Below are 20,617 nucleotides of genomic sequence, written 5' to 3' on the forward strand. Positions count from 1 at the left end.
CGAAACTGGGTCACGTGGGGTCAAAAACTAGGTCAGTAGGTCTAAAAATAGAAAAACCTTGTGACCTCTCTAGAGGCCATATTTCTCAATGGATCTTCATGAAAATTGGTGAGAATGTTCCGCTTGATGATATCTAGTTCAGGTTCGTAACTGGGTCATGTGCGGTCGAAAACTAGGTCAGTAGGTCGAAAAATAGAAAAACCTTATGACCTCTCTAGAGGCCATATTTTTCACGAGATCTCCATGAAAATGGTGAGAATGTTCACCTTGATGATATCTAGGTCAAATTTAAAAGTGGGTCACGTGCCTTCTAAAACAATGTCATTAGGTCAAATAATAGAAAAACCTTGTGACCTCTCTAGAGGTCATATTTTTCAATGGATCTTCATGAAAATTGGTCAGAATTTTTTATCTTGACGATATCTAGGTCACGTGCTCAAAAACTAGGTCACTGTGTCAAATAATAGAAATAATGACGTCATACTCAGTTCAACACTGGGTCATGTTGGGATAGGTGAGCGATACAGGACCATCATGGTCCTCTTGTTGTGGTTTATACATACCCAGGTAATGAATATAATTTATAGTGCATGTTTATCATTCTATTTGTCATGATTTATGTAATTGCTCAATTCAAAATTTTAAAATGGAATGAAAAGTTTATAAAATATGACATTGCAGTAACTAGCAATTTAGGGTGTTTACTTGAAAACTTGCTTCCCAAAACAAAAGCAGACAGACTGGTCTCCCCAAAACAAGAGCAGACAGACTGTCTCCCTAAAACAAGAGCAGACAGACTGGTCTCCCTAAAACAAGAGCAGACAGATTGGTCTCCCAAAAACAAGGGCAGACAGACTGGTCTCCCCAAAACATGAGCAGACAGACTGGTCTCCCCAAAACAAGAGCAGACAGACTTGTCTCCCCAAAACAAGAGCAGACAGATTGGTCTCCCCAAAACAAGAGCAGACAGACTGGTCTCTCAAGAACTTGTGAACACGATAAGAGACCACATTTTCAATTGATTATAATCAAACTTAAACACAACTTGTATTGGCATAATATCTTGGTTGCTTTCGAAAACTGGCCAGATCCCATCAAGGGTTCCAGAGTTATGGCCCCTTAAAGGGCCAAAATTTGCTATTTTGGCTTTTGTAGCCATATAGAGACTTCATTTATGGTTTGATTTGATACAAACTTGCAAGATATCTTTAACAACAATAGATCTTGGATCCCATGATGAATCCATCAGATCAAATCATAGGTTCCGGTGTAATGGCCCCTAATTGACCCCTGGAAGAGCCAAACTTTGTTAATTTTGACCTTGTGAATACGATAGAAGTGACATTTTACATTTGATTTTAACCACACTAACATACAACTTAAGTTGGTTCCTTTCGAAAACTGGCTAGATCTATCATGGGTTTTAGAGTTGCTGCCCCTGAAAGTGGCTCAATTTTCAATTTTGGCACTTTCAACCATATAGAGGTTTCATTTATGCTTTGATTTGATACAAACTTGCATAGAATGTTTATCTTGATGATCACAAGGCCAGGTTCGCAACTGGGTCATATGGGGTCAAAAACTACGTCACCAGATCAAATCAAAGGAAAAGCTTGTTAACACCCTAGAAGGCACATTTGTGACTCTATCTTCATGAACCTTAGTCAGATTGTTTATCTTGATGATTCCTAGGCCAAGTTCGAAACTGGGTCATGTGGGGTCAAAAACTAGGTCACCTGCTCAAATCGAAGGAAAAGCTTGTTAACACTCTAAGGCCACATTAATGATCCTATCTTCATGAAACTTGGTAAGAATGTTTATCTTGATAATTCATAGGCCAAATTTGAAACTGGGTCATGTGGGGTCAAAAACTAGGTCATCACTCAAAGGAAAAGCTTGTAAACATCTTGATGCCACATTTATGATCCTATCTTCATGAAACTTGGTCAGAATGTTTATCTTGATAATTCATAGGCCAAATTTGAAACTGGGTCATGTGGGGTCAAAAACTAGGTCATCACTCAAAGGAAAAGCTTGTAAACATCTTGATGCCACATTTATGATCCTATCTTCATGAAACTTGGTCAGAATGTTTATCTTGGTGATTCCTAGGCCCAGATGGAAACTAAGTCATGTGGGGTCAAAAACTAGGTCACCCGCTCAAATCAAAGGAAAAGCTTGTTATCACTCTGGAGGCCATGTTTATGACCTGTCTTCAAGAAACTTGACCAGAATGTTTATCTTGATGATTCCAAGGCCAAGTTTAACAGGTGAGCGTTATAGGGTCATCATGACCCTCTTGTTTAAATAAATTTCCTACATTTTTGCTAATAAAAGATTACTGGCACACAAGAAAGGTGAATCTTGTCATTTTCCCTTGCTTGCTTCACCATCTGGACACACTTCAGGCCACACCAAACTGATTACCTGTTAATCGGATTTCCCAGACCAATTTGACGGAAAATAAAAAAAATAAAAAAATTTTTTGACCACCCACGCCTGGCGTATTTTTTGCGCAGGGTTGAATTCGGTAGAAATTTAAATGCACTTTGCTTGTAATTTATCGGAACATCGGAAGAACATGTTCTCTGACACAGCCACCGATTCGACTACGTAGTCTCCCTACCGCACAGAAGGGATACTTACCCCGGTAGTATCAGTTTATTCAATTAAATAATACAATATACAATTTGTAATATTCGATCACTAAACAAACTGGGCATAACAAAATGGCAACCCCCTATCATCTTTTTGTCTCATGCCGAGATGACAAACGCCAAGTATTTCCAGCAACAGGTGTTGAGATTTCCCCGAGCTGCAGTTTTACAGAGTTGTTTAGGTCTGCTGCGCTTTACAATAAGATGAATCTTTCCGCAGATACAGTCGTATAAAACCCACCAAGGGCTTGTGTGTTTTTCAAACACAGGTTTCTGTTTTTAGCTCACCTGTCACATAGTGACAAGGTGAGCTTTTGTGATCACGCAACGTCCGTCGTCCATCCGTCAGTGCGTCCGTGCGTTAGTCCGTCCGTCCGTAAACTTTTGCTTGTGACCACTCTGGAGGTCACATTTTTCGTGGGATGTTTATGAAAGTTGGTAAGAATGTTCACCTTGATGATATCTAGGTCAAGTTCGAAACTGGGTCATGTGCCATTAAAAACTAGGTCAGTAGGTCTAAAAATAGAAAAACCTTGTGACCTCTCTAGAGGCCATATATTTGAGGAGATTTTCATGAAAATTGGTCAGAATGTTCACCTTGATGATATCTAGGTCAAGTTCGAAACTGGGTCAAGTGCCGTCAAAAACTAGGTCAGTAGGTCTAAAAATAGAAAAACCTTGTGACCTCTCTAGAGGCCATATATTTCACAAGATCTTCATGAAAATAGGTCAGAACGTTCACCTTGATGATATCTAGGTCAAGTTCGAAACTGGGTTACGTGCCATCAAAAACTAGGTCAGTAGGTCAAATAATAGAAAAACCTTGTGACCTCTCTAAAGGCCATATTTTTCATGGGATCTGTATGAAAGTTGGTCTGCATGTTCATCTTGATGATATCTAGGTCAGGTTCGAAACTGGGTCACGTGCGGTCAAAAACTAGGTCAGTAGGTCTAAAAATAGAAAAACCTTGTGACCTCTCTAGAGGCCATATATTTCATGAGATCTTCATGAAAATTGGTCAGAATGTTCACCTTGATGATATCTAGGTCAAGTTCAAAAGTGGGTCACATGTCTAAAAAGACTAGGTCAGTAGGTCAAATAATAGAAAAACCTTGTGACCTCTCTAGAGGCCATACTTTTCATGGGATCTGTATGAAAGTTATTCTGAATGTTCATCTTGATGATATCTAGGTCAAGTTCGAAACTGGGTCACGTGCCATCAAAAACTAGGTCAGTAGGTCAAATAATAGGAAAACCTTGTGACCTCTCTAAAGGCCATATTTTTCATGGGATCTGTATGAAAATTGGTCTGAATGTTCATCTTGATGATATCTAGGTCAAGTTCGAAACAGGGTCATGTGCGGTCAAAAACAAGGTCAGTAGATCTAAAAATAGAAAAACCTTGTGACCTCTCTAGAGGCCATACTTGTGAATGGATCTTCATAAAAAATGCTCAGAATGTTCATCTTGATGATATCTAGGTCAAGTTCGAAAGTGGGGCACATGCCATCAAAAACTACATCAGTAGGTCAAATAATGAAAAAACGTTGTGACCTCTCTAGAGGCCATATTTTTCATGGAATCTGTATGAAAGTTGGTCTGAATGTTTATCTTGATGATATATAGGTCAGGTTTGAAACTGGGTCAACAACGATCAAAAACTAGGTCAGTAGGTCTTGAAATAGAAAAACCTTGTGACCTCTCTAGAGGCCATACCCTTGAATGGATCTTCATGAAAATTGGTCAGAATGTTCACCTTGATGATATCTAGGTCAAGTTTGAAACTGGGTCACATGCCTTAAAAAACTAGGTCAGTAGGTCAAATAATAAAAAAAACCTTGTGACCTCTCTAGAGGCCATACTTTTTCATGGGATCTGTATGAAAATTGGTCTGAATGTTCATCTTGATGATATCTAGGTCAGTTTTGAAACTGGGTCAACTGTGTTCAAAAACTAAGTCAGTAGGTCTAAAATTAAAAAAATCTTTTGACATCTCTAGAGGCCATATTTTTTAATGGATCTTCATGAAAATTGATCTGAATGTTCACCTTGATGATATCTAGGTCATTTTTGAAACTGGGTCACGTGCGGTCAAAAACTAGGTCAGTAGGTAACGTGGGTCACGTGCTATCAAAAACTAGGTCAGTAGGTCAAATTATAGGAAAACCTTGTGACCTCTCTAAAGGCCATATTTTTCATGGGATCTGTATGAAAGTTGGTCTGAATGTTTATCTTGATGATATCTAGGTCATTTTCGAAACTGGGTCACGTGTGGTCAAAAACTAGGCCAGTAGGTATAAAAATAGAAAAACCTTGTGACCTCTCTAGAGGCCATTTTTTTCATGAGATCTTCATGAAAATTAGTGAGAATGTTCACCTTGATGATATCTAGGTAAAGTTCAAAACAGGGTCACGTACCTTCGAAAACTAGGTCAATAGGTCAAATAATAGAAAAACCTTGTGACCTCTCTAGAGACCATATTTTTCAATGGATCTTCATGAAAATTGGTGAGAATTTTTATCTTGAAAATATGTAGGTCAAGTTCAAAACTGGGTCACATGAGCTCAAAAACTAGGTCACTATGTCAAATAATAGAAAAAACGATGTCATACTCAAAACTGGGTCATGTGGGAAGAGGTGAGCGATTCAGGACCATCATGGTCCTCTTGTTGACTTTTGTTGATTCTTTCTTTGGTTTGAGTGATATGAAAGATGATACATGACAAAACATCAGGAATTTTAGACATTTGCTTATATGTCACTCAAAAGTGTCAACATTTGTTTTTGTTAGCTCACCTGTCACAAAGTGACAAGGTGAGCTTTTGTGATCACGCAGCGTCTGTCGTCCGTCCGTTAGTCTGTCCGTAAACTTTTGCTTGTGACCTCTCTAGAGGTCACATTTTTCATGGGGTCTTTATGAAAATTGGTCAGAATGTTCACCTTGATGATATCTAGGTCAAGTTCGAAACTGGGTCATGTGCGGTCAAAAACTAGGTCAGTAGGTCTAAAAATAGAAAAACCTTGTGACCTCTCTAGAGGCCATATTTTTCAAAAGACCTTCATGAAAATTAATGAGAATGTTCATCTTGATGATATCTAGGTCAGGTTTAAACTGGGTCACGTGCCCTCAAAAACTAGGTCAGTAGGTCAAATAATCGAAAAACCTTGTGACCTCTCTAGAGGCCATACTTTTCATGGGATCTGTATGAAAGTTGGTCTGAATGTTCATCTTGATGATATCTAGGTCAAGTTCAAAAGTGGGTCACGTTCCTTCAAAAACTAGGTCAGTAGATCAAATAATAAAAAACCCTTGTGACCTCTCTAGAGGCCATATTTTTCATGAGATCTGTATGAAAATTGGTCTGAATGTTTATCTTGATGATATCTAGGTCAAGTTCGAAACTGGGTCAACTGTGGTCAAAAACTAGGTCAGTAGGTCTAAAAATAGAAAAACCTTGTGACCTCTCTAGAGGCCATACTTATGAATGGATCTTCATGGAAATTGGTCTGAATGTTCACCTTAATGATATCTAGGTCAAGTTTGAAATTGGGTCACGTGCCTTCAATAACTAGGTCAGTAGGTCAAATAATAAAAAAAACCTTGTGACCTCTCTAGAGGTCGTATTTTTAATGGGATCTGTATGAAAGTTGGTCTGAATGTTCATCTTGGTGATATCTAGGTCAAGTTCGAACTGGGTCAACTGTGGTCAAAAACTAGGTCAGTATGTCTAAAAATAGAAAAACCTTTTGACCTCTCTAGAGGCCATACTTTCGAATGGATCTTCATGAAAATTGGTCAGAATGTTCACCTTGATGATATCTAGGTCAAGTTTGAAACTGGGTCATGTGCCATCAATAACTAGGTCAGTATGTCAAATAATAAAAAAAAAAACTTGTGACCTCTCTAGAGGCTATATTTTGCATTGGATCTGTATGAAAGTGGTCTGAATTATCATCTTGATGATGTCTAGGTCAAGTTCGAAACTGGGTCAACTGCAATTAAAAACTAGGTCAGTAGGTCTAAAAATGGAAAAACATTGTGACCTCTCTAGAGGCTATACTTTTGAATGGATCTTCATGAAAATTGGTCAGAATGTTCACCTTGATGATATCTGTGTCAGATTTGAAACTGGGTCACGTGCCATATATAACTAGGTCAGTAGGTTAAATAATAAAAAACCTTGTGACCTCTCTAGAGGCCATATTTTTCAATGGATCTTAATGAAAATTGGTCAGAAATTTAATCTTGATGATATATAGTTCAGGTTCAAAATAGGGTCACATGAGCTCAAAAACTAGGACACTATGTCAAATAATAGAAAAAACAACGTCATACTCAGTTCAAATCTGGGTCATGTGGGGACAGGTGAGCGATTCAGGACCATCATGGTCCTCTTGTTTACTTATAGCTTTGTATAGTCAAACCCTCAAAGTGCTTGATTTTCATTTGATTTCTGACAGTAAAACCCAGCCTGCACCGAATAGTACCACCTCAGATTAACAGGTTCTTTTGAGTGCTACATGTGATCTGCATTTGTAATAAATACATGTTGTCCAGCACTTCAAGGGTTAAAAGGTCTAAAGTCACGAGCAGAGAAAATTGTTAAGTGATATGGGATAAATAAGACATTTCAGAATAATAATAGCGCTGATATATTTCTTACTTTTTAGCTCACCTGTCACATAGTGACAAGGTGAGCTTTTGTGATCACGCAGCGTCCGTCGTCCGTGCGTCGATGGGATCTGTATGAAAGTTGGTAATCGAGACAGTTTACTCCAAGTAAAGCATTACAAACGCTTTTCAATTTTCATCGTAAAAAGTAGTAAAAACAACTAATTCTCATGTGTTTCCGTAGCATATAGTCTGTCAGTAATTAAGTTTCAAAATTCTTAAGAAATATAGCATTTATTTCCATATATCTAAAAATCTTCTTTGTTTTGTTGTTGTCGAACGATTGTGAGGCCAGTGCCTTTAACTGTTAATTTTGAATTAAGAAATAATATATCCCAAACAGTGATTTGTCATTGAATAAAATCATTGTTTGGAGTTTAGATGCTAAGGAATTATATCATGAGGGCGCAGCCCGAGTGATATAATAATACGCATCCAAGTGACAAACAATGATTTTATTCATGAGCAAATCTCTGTTTCAGATATATTATTTCGATTCTAACACGTTAAAGAGGATTATGATGTACGTCCTTGACAATATCCATCAAATATGTGCCTGATTTGTGATGATTTCTTTCTTAGCGTGCCGCTATGCCATCTAACGCTCTGACGTAATAATTATGACGTCAGAACAATGAATTATTGACTAATAACACGCAGTTTTCAGCCTTCTTTGTTTAATAGGAAAACAGACCGGGTCATGTTAGAATATCTAATATTTTTAGTATCTATATTCTCTTTGAATATTTGTGTTTTTAATGAAACAGACACTGTATTTTTCATTGGTATCATTACAGTAAATTTTAATTAAGCCGATATAGGGTTGCCTTACCCAACTTATCAGTGTGTTTTAAGACACTTGATGGTTTTAGTCAGAGCAGGATTTTTAGTATATAAAATGTAACATGGATGCAAATGGTTTGAAACTGTTTCATGGAAGTGACTTGAACTGTAACAGCGGAGTGGTTTATTATGTCTCTGGGAGACATATTGTTTTTGCCCTGTCCGTCCGTACATACGTACGTCACACTTCATTTCCGATCAATAACTAGAGAACCATTTGACCTAGAACCTTCAAACTTCATAGGGTGATAGGACTTACAGAGTAGATGACCCCTTTTATTTTTTGGGGTCACTTCCTGAAAGGTCAGGGTCACAGGGGCCTGAACATCGATAACGCTTTCCAATCAATAACTTGAGAACCACTTGACCCAGAATGATGAAACATAATAGGATGATTGGACATGCAGAATAGATGACCCCTTCTGATTTTGGGGTCACTCAATCAAAGGTCAAGGTCACAGGGGCTGAACATAGAAAACTGTTTCCAGTTCATAACTTGAGAACCATTAGGCTAAGAATGTTAAAACTTAGTGGGATGATTGGACATGCCAAGTAGATGATACCTATTGTAGCCAACCATCAGTGTCTCTTTGACTTCCGCTCCTGTCCCCTGTTGACTTCTTGCTTATACGACTATGCATTGGGGGAGACATGCGCTTTTCTACAAAAGCATCTTCTAGTTGCACATCAAATGCGGGTTTCAACCTTTCTGTGCTTTCAGTGCTTTGATTTTCACTATCAGCTATATTTACAGACTTGATAATAAGATGGTGGACATACTTGTGGCCAGTAATGGACACATTGTCCGGCGGAGACTTAATTGAATTTTGAAATATTCTATAGAACTTTACACTTTTCAAACCAATTACTGTTCACTGTAAAGTTTGCTTTGGCAGATATGAGTTATAATGTGTGTGATTCCTGCTTATTAGTACCAGCTTTCTTGATATAAACAGATGGTTTGTTTGATTCTTTGTGCTGCAAAGTTGTTGGGTCAGTCGGTCATTTGGGTTCTCTTCAATAACTACAGAAAGCTTGGGCATACAGTAGTTAAACTTCAAAGGATGGTGACCTGTGATCAGTAGATGATATTAGCAGGGGTCAGTTTTATATAAGTCAAGGTCACAGTGACTATGACACTAAAAACCGTTTCAGATCAGAAACTGGAATTATATTGAACTTCATTTTTTTCCTTTCATGATAACACTTGTTAATCAAACTCATTAGTGAACAAAGATTGTTAACATTTTCACTCAACTATTAACAACTACCTAAGTTTTGCTTATGTATTTTCTATTATCAGAAACATGATGTATAGTTCTAAGATGATAACTTAACCATTGTTTTTGTAACATAAACAAAAGCATAAAGTGTGTCCCAAAATTAAATAACAACTCTTATTTCAAATTATAATTGCTCTGCCAAATTATCTCATTAATTAATTCTGTCTAAGCCTTTTTTTTTCTGTACTGTAATTTGTCATATTGTCATCCTGTATCTGTATGTGTATCTTTTTGTCATTGTAGCGCTCCGAGGTTATGCTGATGAGGCTCACTCTGAACATTGTACTATCAGTTTTGAAAACACAACGACTGTAAGTCACGAACATGGTCTGCGTCCAGAGAACCATGAAGAGACGTGGGGTAGATGGTGATGAGAACACTTCAATGATTGGATCTCATAACTCTACACCTAAGCCCCACGGTCACGGTCATGGACATAAGCACGGACATTCCCATGGGGTAGACGGAGTCCCAGACTCTGTGGCCTCAGTTGCTTGGATGGTTATCCTTGGCGACGGAATACATAATTTCAGTGATGGACTCGCTATAGGTGCTGCATTCGTTAACAGTATAACTGGGGGATTCAGCACTTCAGTAGCAGTGTTTTGTCATGAATTGCCCCATGAAATAGGTGAGTGGTGTAATTATTATTTCCAAAATAATCAAGTTTCGTTTATGATATCTCTAAAGGAGCTGACGCCAGGGTTTTCCCGGACACAGGTTTTCTGCGTCCCTGACGCGCTTTGACTCTTTGAACTCGCATTTTGTAGTGCCTCTGCGTCCACTGGACCCGCAAAATCGGTCACGAAACTCCTTTGCACTGAAGCCTCCTTTGCGCAGATACCCATGTAAAATGCGCAGTTTTTTACCACCGGGACCATCCCCGAATCGTGGGTGCTCATTATACACAGGTATAGACGATTTTCCAACTTCAAAACAAGTTTTGTTACCGATGTTCACCATTTTTGTAAAGGGAAACTACTCTCTGCGCTAACTGACACCGCTAAAATCTAAGATTGCCGTTACGTTCCGTAGAAGATCGAGTGGTTTATTTTTCTATTAAACAAAATTAATTTCATATAAATTTAAAGTATTTTGATGAAAAAATATTAATAAATCACAAAAATTATGATACTAATTAAGGATTGAGTTTTATCTTTAACCGAGATCAAACTGTGAACAACATAATTGACACGAGGTGACACTTAATTGCCGGTATTACTGGCTATTTGATCATAACAAAAAGACTGTCACGCCTTTTGTTATCAGTCTGAATTGAGAAGCTCATGCCATTTTGAAAGATACCATTCCGAAATATTGAATCAGCTGCTATCTAAATTAAAAAGATACAAGTTCATTCGGTTTTAGGGTAAATTTTTTAGCTCACCTGTCACAAAGTGACAAGGTGAGCTTTTGTGATCGCGCGGTGTCCGTCGTCCTGCGTCCGTGCGTCCGTAAACTTTTGCTTGTGACCACTCTAGAGGTCACATTTTTCATGGGATCTTTATGAAAGTTGGTCAGAATGTTCATCTTGATGATATCTAGGTCAAGTTCGAAACTGGGTTACGTGCCTTCAAAAACTAGGTCAGTAGGTCTAAAAAAATAAAACCTTGTGACCTCTCTAGAGGCCATATATTTCACAAGATCTTCATGAAAATTGGTCAGAACGTTCACCTTGATGATATCTAGGTCAAGTTCGAAACTGGGTCACGTGCCATCAAAAACTAGGTCAGTAGGTCAAATAATAGAAAAACCTTGTGACCTCTCTAAAGGCCATATTTTTCATGGGATCTGAATGAAAGTTGGTCTGAATGTTCACCTTGATGATATCTAGGTCAAGTTCGAAACTGGGTCACGTGCGGTCAAAAACTAGGTCAGTAGGTCTAAAAATAGAAAAACCTTGTGACCTCTCTAGAGGCCATATATTTCACAAGATCTTCATGAAAAATGGTCAGAATGTTCATCTTGATGATATCTAGGTCATGTTCGAAACTGGGTCACGTGTCTTCAAAAACTAGGTCAGTAGGTCTAAAAATAGAAAAAGCTTGTGACCTCTCTAGAGGCCTGATATTTCACAAGATCTTCATGAAAATTGGTCAGAACGTTCACCTTGATGATATCTAGATCAAGTTCAAAACTGGATCACGTGCCTTCAAAAACTAGGTCAGTAGGTCTAAAAATAGAAAAACCTTGTGACCTCTCTAGAGGCCATATATTTCACAAGATCTTCATGAAAATTGGTCAGAACGTTAACCTTGATGATATCTAGGTCAAGTTCGAAACTGGGTCACATGCCGTCAAAAACTAAGTCAGTAGGTCAAATAATAGAAAAACCTTGTGACCTCTCTAAAGGCCATATTTTTCATGGGATCTGTATGAAAGTTGGTCTGAATATTCATCTTGATGATATCTAGGTCAAGTTTGAAACTGGGTCATGTGCGGTCAAAAACTAGGTCAGTAGGTCTAAAAATAGAAAAACCTTGTGACCTCTCTAGAGGCCATATATTTCATGAGATCTTCATGAAAATTGGTCAGAATGTTCACCTTGATGATATCTAGGTCAAGTTGGAAAGTGGGTCACATGCCTTCAAAAACTAGGTCAATAAGTCAAATAACAGAAAAACCTTGTGACCTCTCTAGAGGCTAATTTTTCATGGAATCTGTATTAAAGTTGGTCTGAATGTTCATCTTGATGATATCTAGGTCAAGTTCGAAAGTGGGTCAAGTGCCATTAAAAACTAGGTCAGTAGGTCAAATAATAGAAAAACCTTGTGACCTCTCTAAAGGCCATATTTTTCATGGGATCTGTATGAAAGTTGGTCTGAATGTTCATCTTGATAATATCTAGGTCAAGTTTGAAACAGGGTCATGTGCGGGTCAAAAACTAGGTCAGTAGGTCTAAAATAGAAAAAACCTTGTGACCTCTCTAGAGGCCATACTTTTGAATGGATCTCCATAAAAATTGGTCAGAATGTTCACCTTGATGATATCTAGGTCAAGTTTGAAACTGGGTCACGTGCCTTAAAAAACTAGGTCAGTAGGTCAAATAATAAAAATACCTTATGACCTCTCTAGAGGCCATACTTTTCATGGGATCTGTATGAAAGTTGGTCTGAATGTTCATCATGATGATATCTAGTTCAAGTTTGAAACTGGGTCAACTGCGGTCAAAAACTAGGTCAGTAGGTCTAAAATTATTAAAATCTTTTGACCTTTCTAGAGGCCATATTTTTCAATGGATCTTCATGAAAATTGATCTGAATATTCACCTCGATGATATCTAGGTCATTTTCGAAACTGGGTCACATGCAATAAAAAACTAGGCCAGTAGGTATAAAAATAGAAAAACCTTGTGACCTCTCTAGAGGCCATATTTTTCATGAGATCTTCATGAAAATTAGTAAGAATGTTCACCTTGATGATATCTAGGCAAAGTTCAAAACAGGGTCACGTACCTTCGAAAACTAGGTCAATAGGTCAAATAATAGAAAAACCTTGTGACCTCTCTAGAGACCATATTTTTCAATGGATCTTCATGAAAATTGGTCAGAATTTTTATTTTGATAATATTTAGGTCAAGTTCAAAACTGGGTCACATGAGTTCAAAAACTAGGTCACTATGTCAAATAATAGAAAAAACGATGTCATACTCAAAACTGGGTCATGTGGGAAGAGGTGAGCGATTCAGGACCATCATGGTCCTCTTGTTATCTTGATAATATCTAGGTAAAGTTCAAAACTGGGTCACATGAGCTCAAAAACTAGGTCAGTATGTCAAATAATAGAAAAAACGACGTCATACTCAAAACTGGGTCATGTGGGAAGAGGTGAGCGATTCAGGACCATCATGGTCCTCTTGTTTAGTAATAATGTCCATTTTCAAGATCAATAATTTGTGGACCCCCAAAAATTATTAGGGACCCTTAAATCAGCAGCCATGGGAGTCCATAGACTCCCAAATAAAAAACCCGAGGGAAAACCCTGTGACGCCCTTTTTACGAAGATGGATATATTCTTTCCCAATACACAAAATTCATATTAAATTAAACTCCCTATGTACAGCAAACATTTATCAGTTTTACAGATGATTTGAACGATACAGATGTTACATGTGTTTATTTGATTTTAAAAAGCCTTTTTCGTGAAAATGAAATCTAATTAAAATTCTTGTAATGAATTGACCCTTTGATATTAATATTAAAATTAAAATTGATATTAATTGCAGACGTGAGAATGTTTTTCAAATGCATCTCTGAAAAGTGCAAAAACTCGATGTTTGGAAGGGGTAAACTTGTCAGAAATGCTCTTGAAATGATGAATGACATTAACATTGTCTGGGTCTGTACAAATATTTGTATATATCACTTTTAACTTCATTATTCCTTTGAGGCCGTGATTATATCATTTCCTGCATAAAAGAAATTAATTCTAGAAAAATTGCTGAAGGAGCATAGTTTTAAAAACATTTTATGAAACCTACGCCTGCTTTTCATGTTTACATTTGTTTGATTTCTTTTTAAGGTAGTAAATATCTCTAGCGTAACACCATATTCTAGACATTTATTGATAAGCCAAGGGATTGATAATAACACACTGATTCCAGTATCACAAGGCATGTCCTATAGTTTGGTTATAAACATTTCTTTGTTCTGTTTAGCCATGTCATTTGGTTATGAACAGTTCATTTGTTATGTTTAGACACTTCCTGTAATTTGGTTATGAACAGTTCATTTGTTCTGTTCAAGCATTTCCTGTAGTTTAGTTTGGTTATGAATAGTTCATTTATTCTGTTTAGGCATGTCCTGTAGTTTAGTTTGGTTATGAAAAGTTCATTTATTCTAATTAGGCATGTCCTGTAGTTTAGTTTGGTTATGAATAGTTCATTTATTCTGTTTAGCCATGTCCTGTAGTTAAGTTTGATTATAAACAGTTCATTTGTTTTGTGTAGGCATTTCCTGTAGTTTGGTTATGAACAGTTCATTTGTTTATCCCCCCGCTAAAGGCGAAGGGGATATTAGAAATGCTCTCCGTCCGTGCGTGCATCCGTTCGTCCATCCGTCCGCAACGATCTTTGTCCGGAGCATAACTCCAAAAGTACTGGAGGGGTTTTCTTCAAACTTCATACACTGATAGAACACATTGGGAGGAAGTGCAGTGTGCAAGAACAATAACTCTACCTTGCCTATTTTTTGAGTTATTCCCCTTTATCTTATTTTCTTAAAAAATTTTGTCCGGAGCATAACTCCAAAAGTACTGGAGGGATTTTCTTCAGACTTCATACACTGATAGAACACATTGGGAGGAAGTGCAATGTGCAAGAACAATAACTCTACCTTGCCTATTTTTTGAGTTATTCCCCTTTATCTTATTTTCTTAAAAAATTTGTCCGGAACATAACTCCAAAAGTACTGGAGGGATTTTCTTCAAACTTCATACACTGATAGAACACATTGGGAGGAAGTGCAGTGTGCAAGAACAATAACTCTGCCTTGCCAATTTTTAGCTCACCTGTCACAAAGTGACAAGGTGAGCTTTTGTGATCGCGTGGTGTCCGTCGTCCGTCCGTCCGTCCGTGCGTGCGTGCGTCCGTAAACTTTTGCTTGTGACCACTCTAGAGGTCACATTTTTCATGGGATCTTTATGAAAGTTGGTCAGAATGTTCACCTTGATGATATCTAGGTCAAGTTCGAAACTGGGTCATGTGCGGTCAAAAACTAGGTCAGTAGGTCTAAAAATAGAAAAACCTTGTGACCTCTCTAGAGGCCATATATTTCATGAGATCTTCCTGAAAATTGGTCAGAATGTTCACCTTGATGATATCTAGGTCAAGTTCGAAAGTGGGTCACGTGCGGTTAAAAACTAGGTCAGTAGGTCAAATAATAGAAAAACCTTGTGACCTCTCTAGAGGCCATATTTTTCATGGGATCTGTATGAAAATTGGTCTGAATGTTCATCTTGATGATATCTAGGTCAAATTTGAAAGTGGGTCAGGTGCCATCAAAAACTAGGTCAGTAGGTCAAATAATAGAAAAACCTTGTGACCTCTCTAAAGGCCATATTTTTCATGGGATCTGTATGAAAATTGGTCTGAATGTTCATCTTGATGATATCTAGGTCAAGTTCGAAACTGGGTCATGTGCGGTCAAAAACTAGGTCATTAGGTCTAAAAATAGAAAAACCTTGTGACCTCTCTAGAGACCATACTTGTGAATGGATCTCCATAAAAATTGGTCAGAATGTTCACCTTGATGATATCTAGGTCAAGTTTGAAACTGGGTCACGTGCCATAAAAAACTAGGTCAGTAGGTCAAATAATAAAAAAACCTTGTGACCTCTCTAGAGGCCATACTTTTCATGGGATCTGTATGAAAGTTGGTCTGAATGTTCATCTTGATGATATCTAGGTCAAGTTTGAAACTGGGTCAACTGCGGTCAAAAACTAGGTCAGTAGGTCTAAAATTATTAAAATCTTTTGACTTCTCTAGAGACCATATTTTTCAATGGATCTTCATGAAAATTGGTCAGAATTTTTATCTTGATAATATCTAGGTCAAGTTCAAAACTGGGTCACATGAGCTCAAAAACTAGGTCACTATGTCAAATAATAGAACAAACAACGTCATACTTAAAACTGGGTCATGTGGAAAGAGGTGAGCGATTCAGGACCATCATGGTCCTCTTGTTTGAGTTATTCCCCTTTATCATATTTTCTTAAAAAAAATTGTCTGGAGCATTTCTTCTTCATGCATGTTCACCACCACGAGACAGAATGTCATGCGCAAGATCCAGGTTCCTAGGTCTAAGTTCAAGGTCACACTTAGAGGCCAAAGGTCAGGTACAAGAATGACATTGTCCGAAGCATTTCTTCTTCATGCGGGATTTTGATGTAACTTGGCACAATTATACACCATCATGAGACAAAGTGTCATGCGCAGTTCCCTTCTTTAGAATTACCTCCCTTTGTTGTTACTTTAAATAGCTTTTATTGTAACTTTTTCATTACTAGTCGTACGGAAAAATCGAGACCACTTTTCTGTAGTACAACATGCATGCTACATCCAATTTTGAGGTGTATTTTGACCAATCTCTACCTGGTAAAGATTTTTTTCTGGACTTGCAATTTTTTTTTTTTTTTTTTTTTAGCTCACCGGTCACAAAGTAACAAGGTGAGCTTTTGTGATCCCGCGGTGTCCGTCGTCCGTCCGTCCGTAAACTTTTGCTTGTGACCACTCTAGAGGTCACATTTTTCATGGGATCTATATGAAAGTTGGTCAGAATGTTCATCTTGATGATATCTAGGTCAAGTTCGAAAATGGGTCACATGCCTTCAAAAACTAGGTCAGTAGGTCTAAAAATACAAAAACCTTGTGACCTCTCTAGAGGCCATATATTTCACAAGATCTTCATGAAAATTGGTCAGAATGTTCACCTTGATGATATCTAGGTCAGGTTCGAAACTGGGTCACGTTGCCATCAAAAACTAGGTCAGTAGGTCTAAAAATAGAAAAACCTTGTAACCTCTCTAGAGGCCATATATTTTAAAAGATCTTCATGAAAATTGGTCAGAAGGTTCATCTTGATGATATCTAGGTCAAGTTCGAAACTGGGTCATGTGCCATCAAAAACTAGGTCAGTAGGTCAAATAATAGAAAAACCTTGTGACCTCTCTTAAGGCCACATTTTTCATGGGATCTGTATGAAAGTTGGTCTGAATGTTCATCTTGATGATATCTAGGTCAAGTTCGAAACTGGGTCATGTGCCATCAAAAACTAGGTCAGTAGGTCTAAAAATAGAAAAACCTTGTGACCTCTCTAGAGGCCATATATTTGAGGAGATCTTCATGAAAATTGGTCAGAATGTTCACCTTGATGATATCTAGGTCAAGTTCGAAACTGGGTCAAGTGCCGTCAAAAACTAGGTCAGTAGGTCTAAAAATAGAAAAACCTTGTGACCTCTCTAGAGGCCATATATTTCACAAGATCTTCATGAAAATAGGTCAGAACGTTCACCTTGATGATATCTAGGTCAAGTTCGAAACTGGGTTACGTGCCATCAAAAACTAGGTCAGTAGGTCAAATAATAGAAAAACCTTGTGACCTCTCTAAAGGCCATATTTTCATGGGATCTGTATGAAAGTTGGTCTGAATGTTCATCTTGATGATATCTAGGTCAGGTTCGAAACTGGGTCACGTGCGGTCAAAAACTAGGTCAGTAGGTCTAAAAATAGAAAAACCTTGTAACCTCTCTAGTGGCCATATATTTCAAGAGATCTTCATGAAAATTGGTCAGAATGTTCACCTTGATGATATCTAGGTCAAGTTCGAAAATGGGTCACGTGCCATCAAAAACTAGGTCAGTAGGTCAAATAATAGAAAAACCTTGTGACCTCTCTAGAGGCCATATTTTTCATGGGATCTGTATGAAAGTTGGTCTGAATGTTCATCTTGATGATATCTAGGTCAGTTTTGAAAGTAGGTCACATGCCATCAAAAACTAGGTCAGTAGGTCAAATAATAGAAAAACCTTGTGACCTCTCTAAAGGCCATATTTTTCATGGGATCTGTATGAAAGTTGGTCTAAATGTTCATCTTGATGATATCTAGGCCAAGTTTGAAACAGGGTCATGTGTGGTCAAAAACTAGGTCAGTAGGTCTAAAAATAGAAAAACCTTGTGACCTTTCTAGAGGCCATACTTATGAATGGATCTCCATAAAAATTGGTCAGAATGTTCACCTTGATGATATCTAGGTCAAGTTTGAAAATGGGTCACATGCCTTTAAAAACTGGGTCAGTAGGTCAAATATTAAAAAAAAAACTTGTGACCTCTCTAGAGGCCATACTTTTCATGGGATCTGTATGAAAGTTGGTCTGAATGTTCATCTTGAGGATATCTAGGTCAAGTTTGAAACTGGGTCAACTGCGGTCAAAAACTAGGTCAGTAGGTCTAAAATTATTAAAATCTTTTGACCTCTCTAGAGGCCATATTTTTCAATGGATCTTCATGAAAATTGATCTGAATGTTCACCTTGATGATATCTAGGTCAGTTTCGAAACTGGGTCACGTGCGGTCAAAAACTAGGCCAGTAGGTATAAAAATAGATAAACCTTGTGACCTCTCTAGAGGCCATATTTTTCATGAGATCTTCATGAAAATTAGTGAGAATGTTCACCTTGATGATATCTAGGTAAAATTCAAAACAGGGTCACGTACCTTCGAAAACTAGGTCAATAGGTCAAATAATAGAAAAACCTTGTGACCTCTCTAGAGACCATATTTTTCAATGGATCTTCTTGAAAATTGGTCAGAATTTTTATCTTGATAATATCTAGGTCAAGTTCAAAACTGGGTCACATGAGCTCAAAAACTAGGTCACTATATCAAATAATAGAAAAAATGACGTCATACTCAAAACTGGGTCATGTGGGAAGAAGTGAGCGATTCAGGGCCATCATGGTCCTCTTGTTTAAGATTAACTTCCCTTAGTTGTTACTATAAATAACTTATATTGTAACATTTTTATAATTGACCGTAGGGAAAAAACAAGACCACTTTTCTGTGGTACAACATGGATGTTACTTTCCAATTTTACGTGTATTTTAAGATATCTCTACCTGGTAAGGAGTTTTTTGTGGGCTTAGAAAAACAAAAGACTTACAATGATTACTAAACAACCACAAAATTAAAATTCCATTTGCAAATACAGCTGCTAGAGTAAAGAAATTTGCTGTGACGGGCATATATTGTGACATTCTGGCACTCGTGTTCCCTGTTAGCTTTCCATTCCTTCTTTTTACAGTAGCCATATAGAAAAACATCATAGCTATACTGTTCATGAAAATTAATAAAATTTAGCAGTAAACCACCTCACCACTGACTTATTCTTTCTTCCACATCTTTAAAAGCCCTGATGCGGACCACAACTAAATGGTTCTTCAAAGCTTTCCCCAAAATTAATACTTTCAGACACTAACTTGCCAGGAACTTTAACCTTCAATTATAATATGCCCGGCGGGGGGATTGGCCATGTCTAACATGGCTCTTGTTCTGTTTAGGCATGCCCTGTAGTTCAGTTATGAACAGTTCATTTGTTCTGTTTAGTTATGCCCTGTAGTTCAGTTATGAACAGTTCACTTTTTCTGTTTAGGCATGCCCTGTAGTTCAGTTACGAACAATTCATTTGTTCTGTTTAGGTACTCCCTGTAGTTTGGTAATGAACAGTTAGTGTGAAATCATTTAAATTCGCTGACATGAAATTTCGCGCAAATGTGAAAAAGGACTGTTTCACGCGGGCTTTAATTCGCGCGTTTCAGTTTTAGGAATGAAAAAATAAAATTGAAAATTAATAATAGCGCGGTCTTAATTCGCGCATCGGTCCTAGTGCGAAATACGCGAAAATTCGTCCTATGCGAATAAAAATGATTTCACAGTAACTTGTTCTGTTTAGGCATGCTCTGTAGTTCAGTTATGAACAGTTCATTTGTTCTGTTTAGGCATGCCCTGTAGTTCAGTCATGAACAGTTCATTTGTTCAGTTCATTTGTCCCTGTAGTTTGGTAATGAACAGTTAACTTGTTCTGTTTAGGCATGCTCTGTAGTTCAGTTATGAGCAGTTCATTTGTTATGTTTAGGTACTTCCTGTAGTTTGGTAATGAACAGTTCATTCTGTCCCTCTGGTCAGATCGCTCTGTGTCTGTACTAGTAGAGGCAGAATTATGCACCCTGTGTGGCTGCAATTGAACAATGTAAAGCGCCTTTGAACGTGAAATTGATCATGAAAAGGGCACTATATAAATCTGGTATAATAATAATAATAATAATTGTTCTGTTTAGGCATACCCTGTAGTTCAGTTATGAACAGTTCATTTGTTATGTTTAGGTACTTCCTGTAGTTTGGTAATGAACAGTTAACTTGTTCTGGTTAGGCATACCCTGTAATTTGGTAATAAACAGGTAAATATGTTTTATTTCAGGTGATTTTGCTATGTTGTTGAGAGCTGGTATGTCACCTAAACAAGCCATTATCTACAATTGTCTATCCTCCATTCTGTGTTTTATTGGGATGTTGATTGGCGTCGCTATTGGCAACCTTGAAGGAGCAACTCTATGGATATTTGCTATGGTTGGGGGAATGTTTCTGTACATAGCTCTTGTTGATATGG

The 20,617-nt window shown here is 37.6% G+C and overlaps 1 protein-coding gene across 1 annotated transcript in view; it reads left to right on the forward strand.

Annotated features, from left to right (window-relative positions):
* The window catches only part of LOC123559493 (zinc transporter ZIP10-like), an 89,831-nt gene that overhangs the window by 67,412 nt on the left and 1,802 nt on the right, over window positions 1–20,617 (forward strand). The window contains exons 8-10 of the mRNA XM_053552615.1: window positions 9,701–9,739; window positions 9,774–10,088; window positions 20,429–20,616. Of these exons, the coding sequence (XP_053408590.1) occupies window positions 9,701–9,739; window positions 9,774–10,088; window positions 20,429–20,616 (542 nt within the window). The remainder of the gene's footprint in view (window positions 1–9,700; window positions 9,740–9,773; window positions 10,089–20,428; window position 20,617) is intronic.

This window comes from Mercenaria mercenaria, chromosome 10 (assembly GCF_021730395.1).
Source record: "Mercenaria mercenaria strain notata chromosome 10, MADL_Memer_1, whole genome shotgun sequence".
Classification (NCBI taxonomy): Eukaryota; Metazoa; Mollusca; class Bivalvia; order Venerida; family Veneridae; genus Mercenaria; species Mercenaria mercenaria.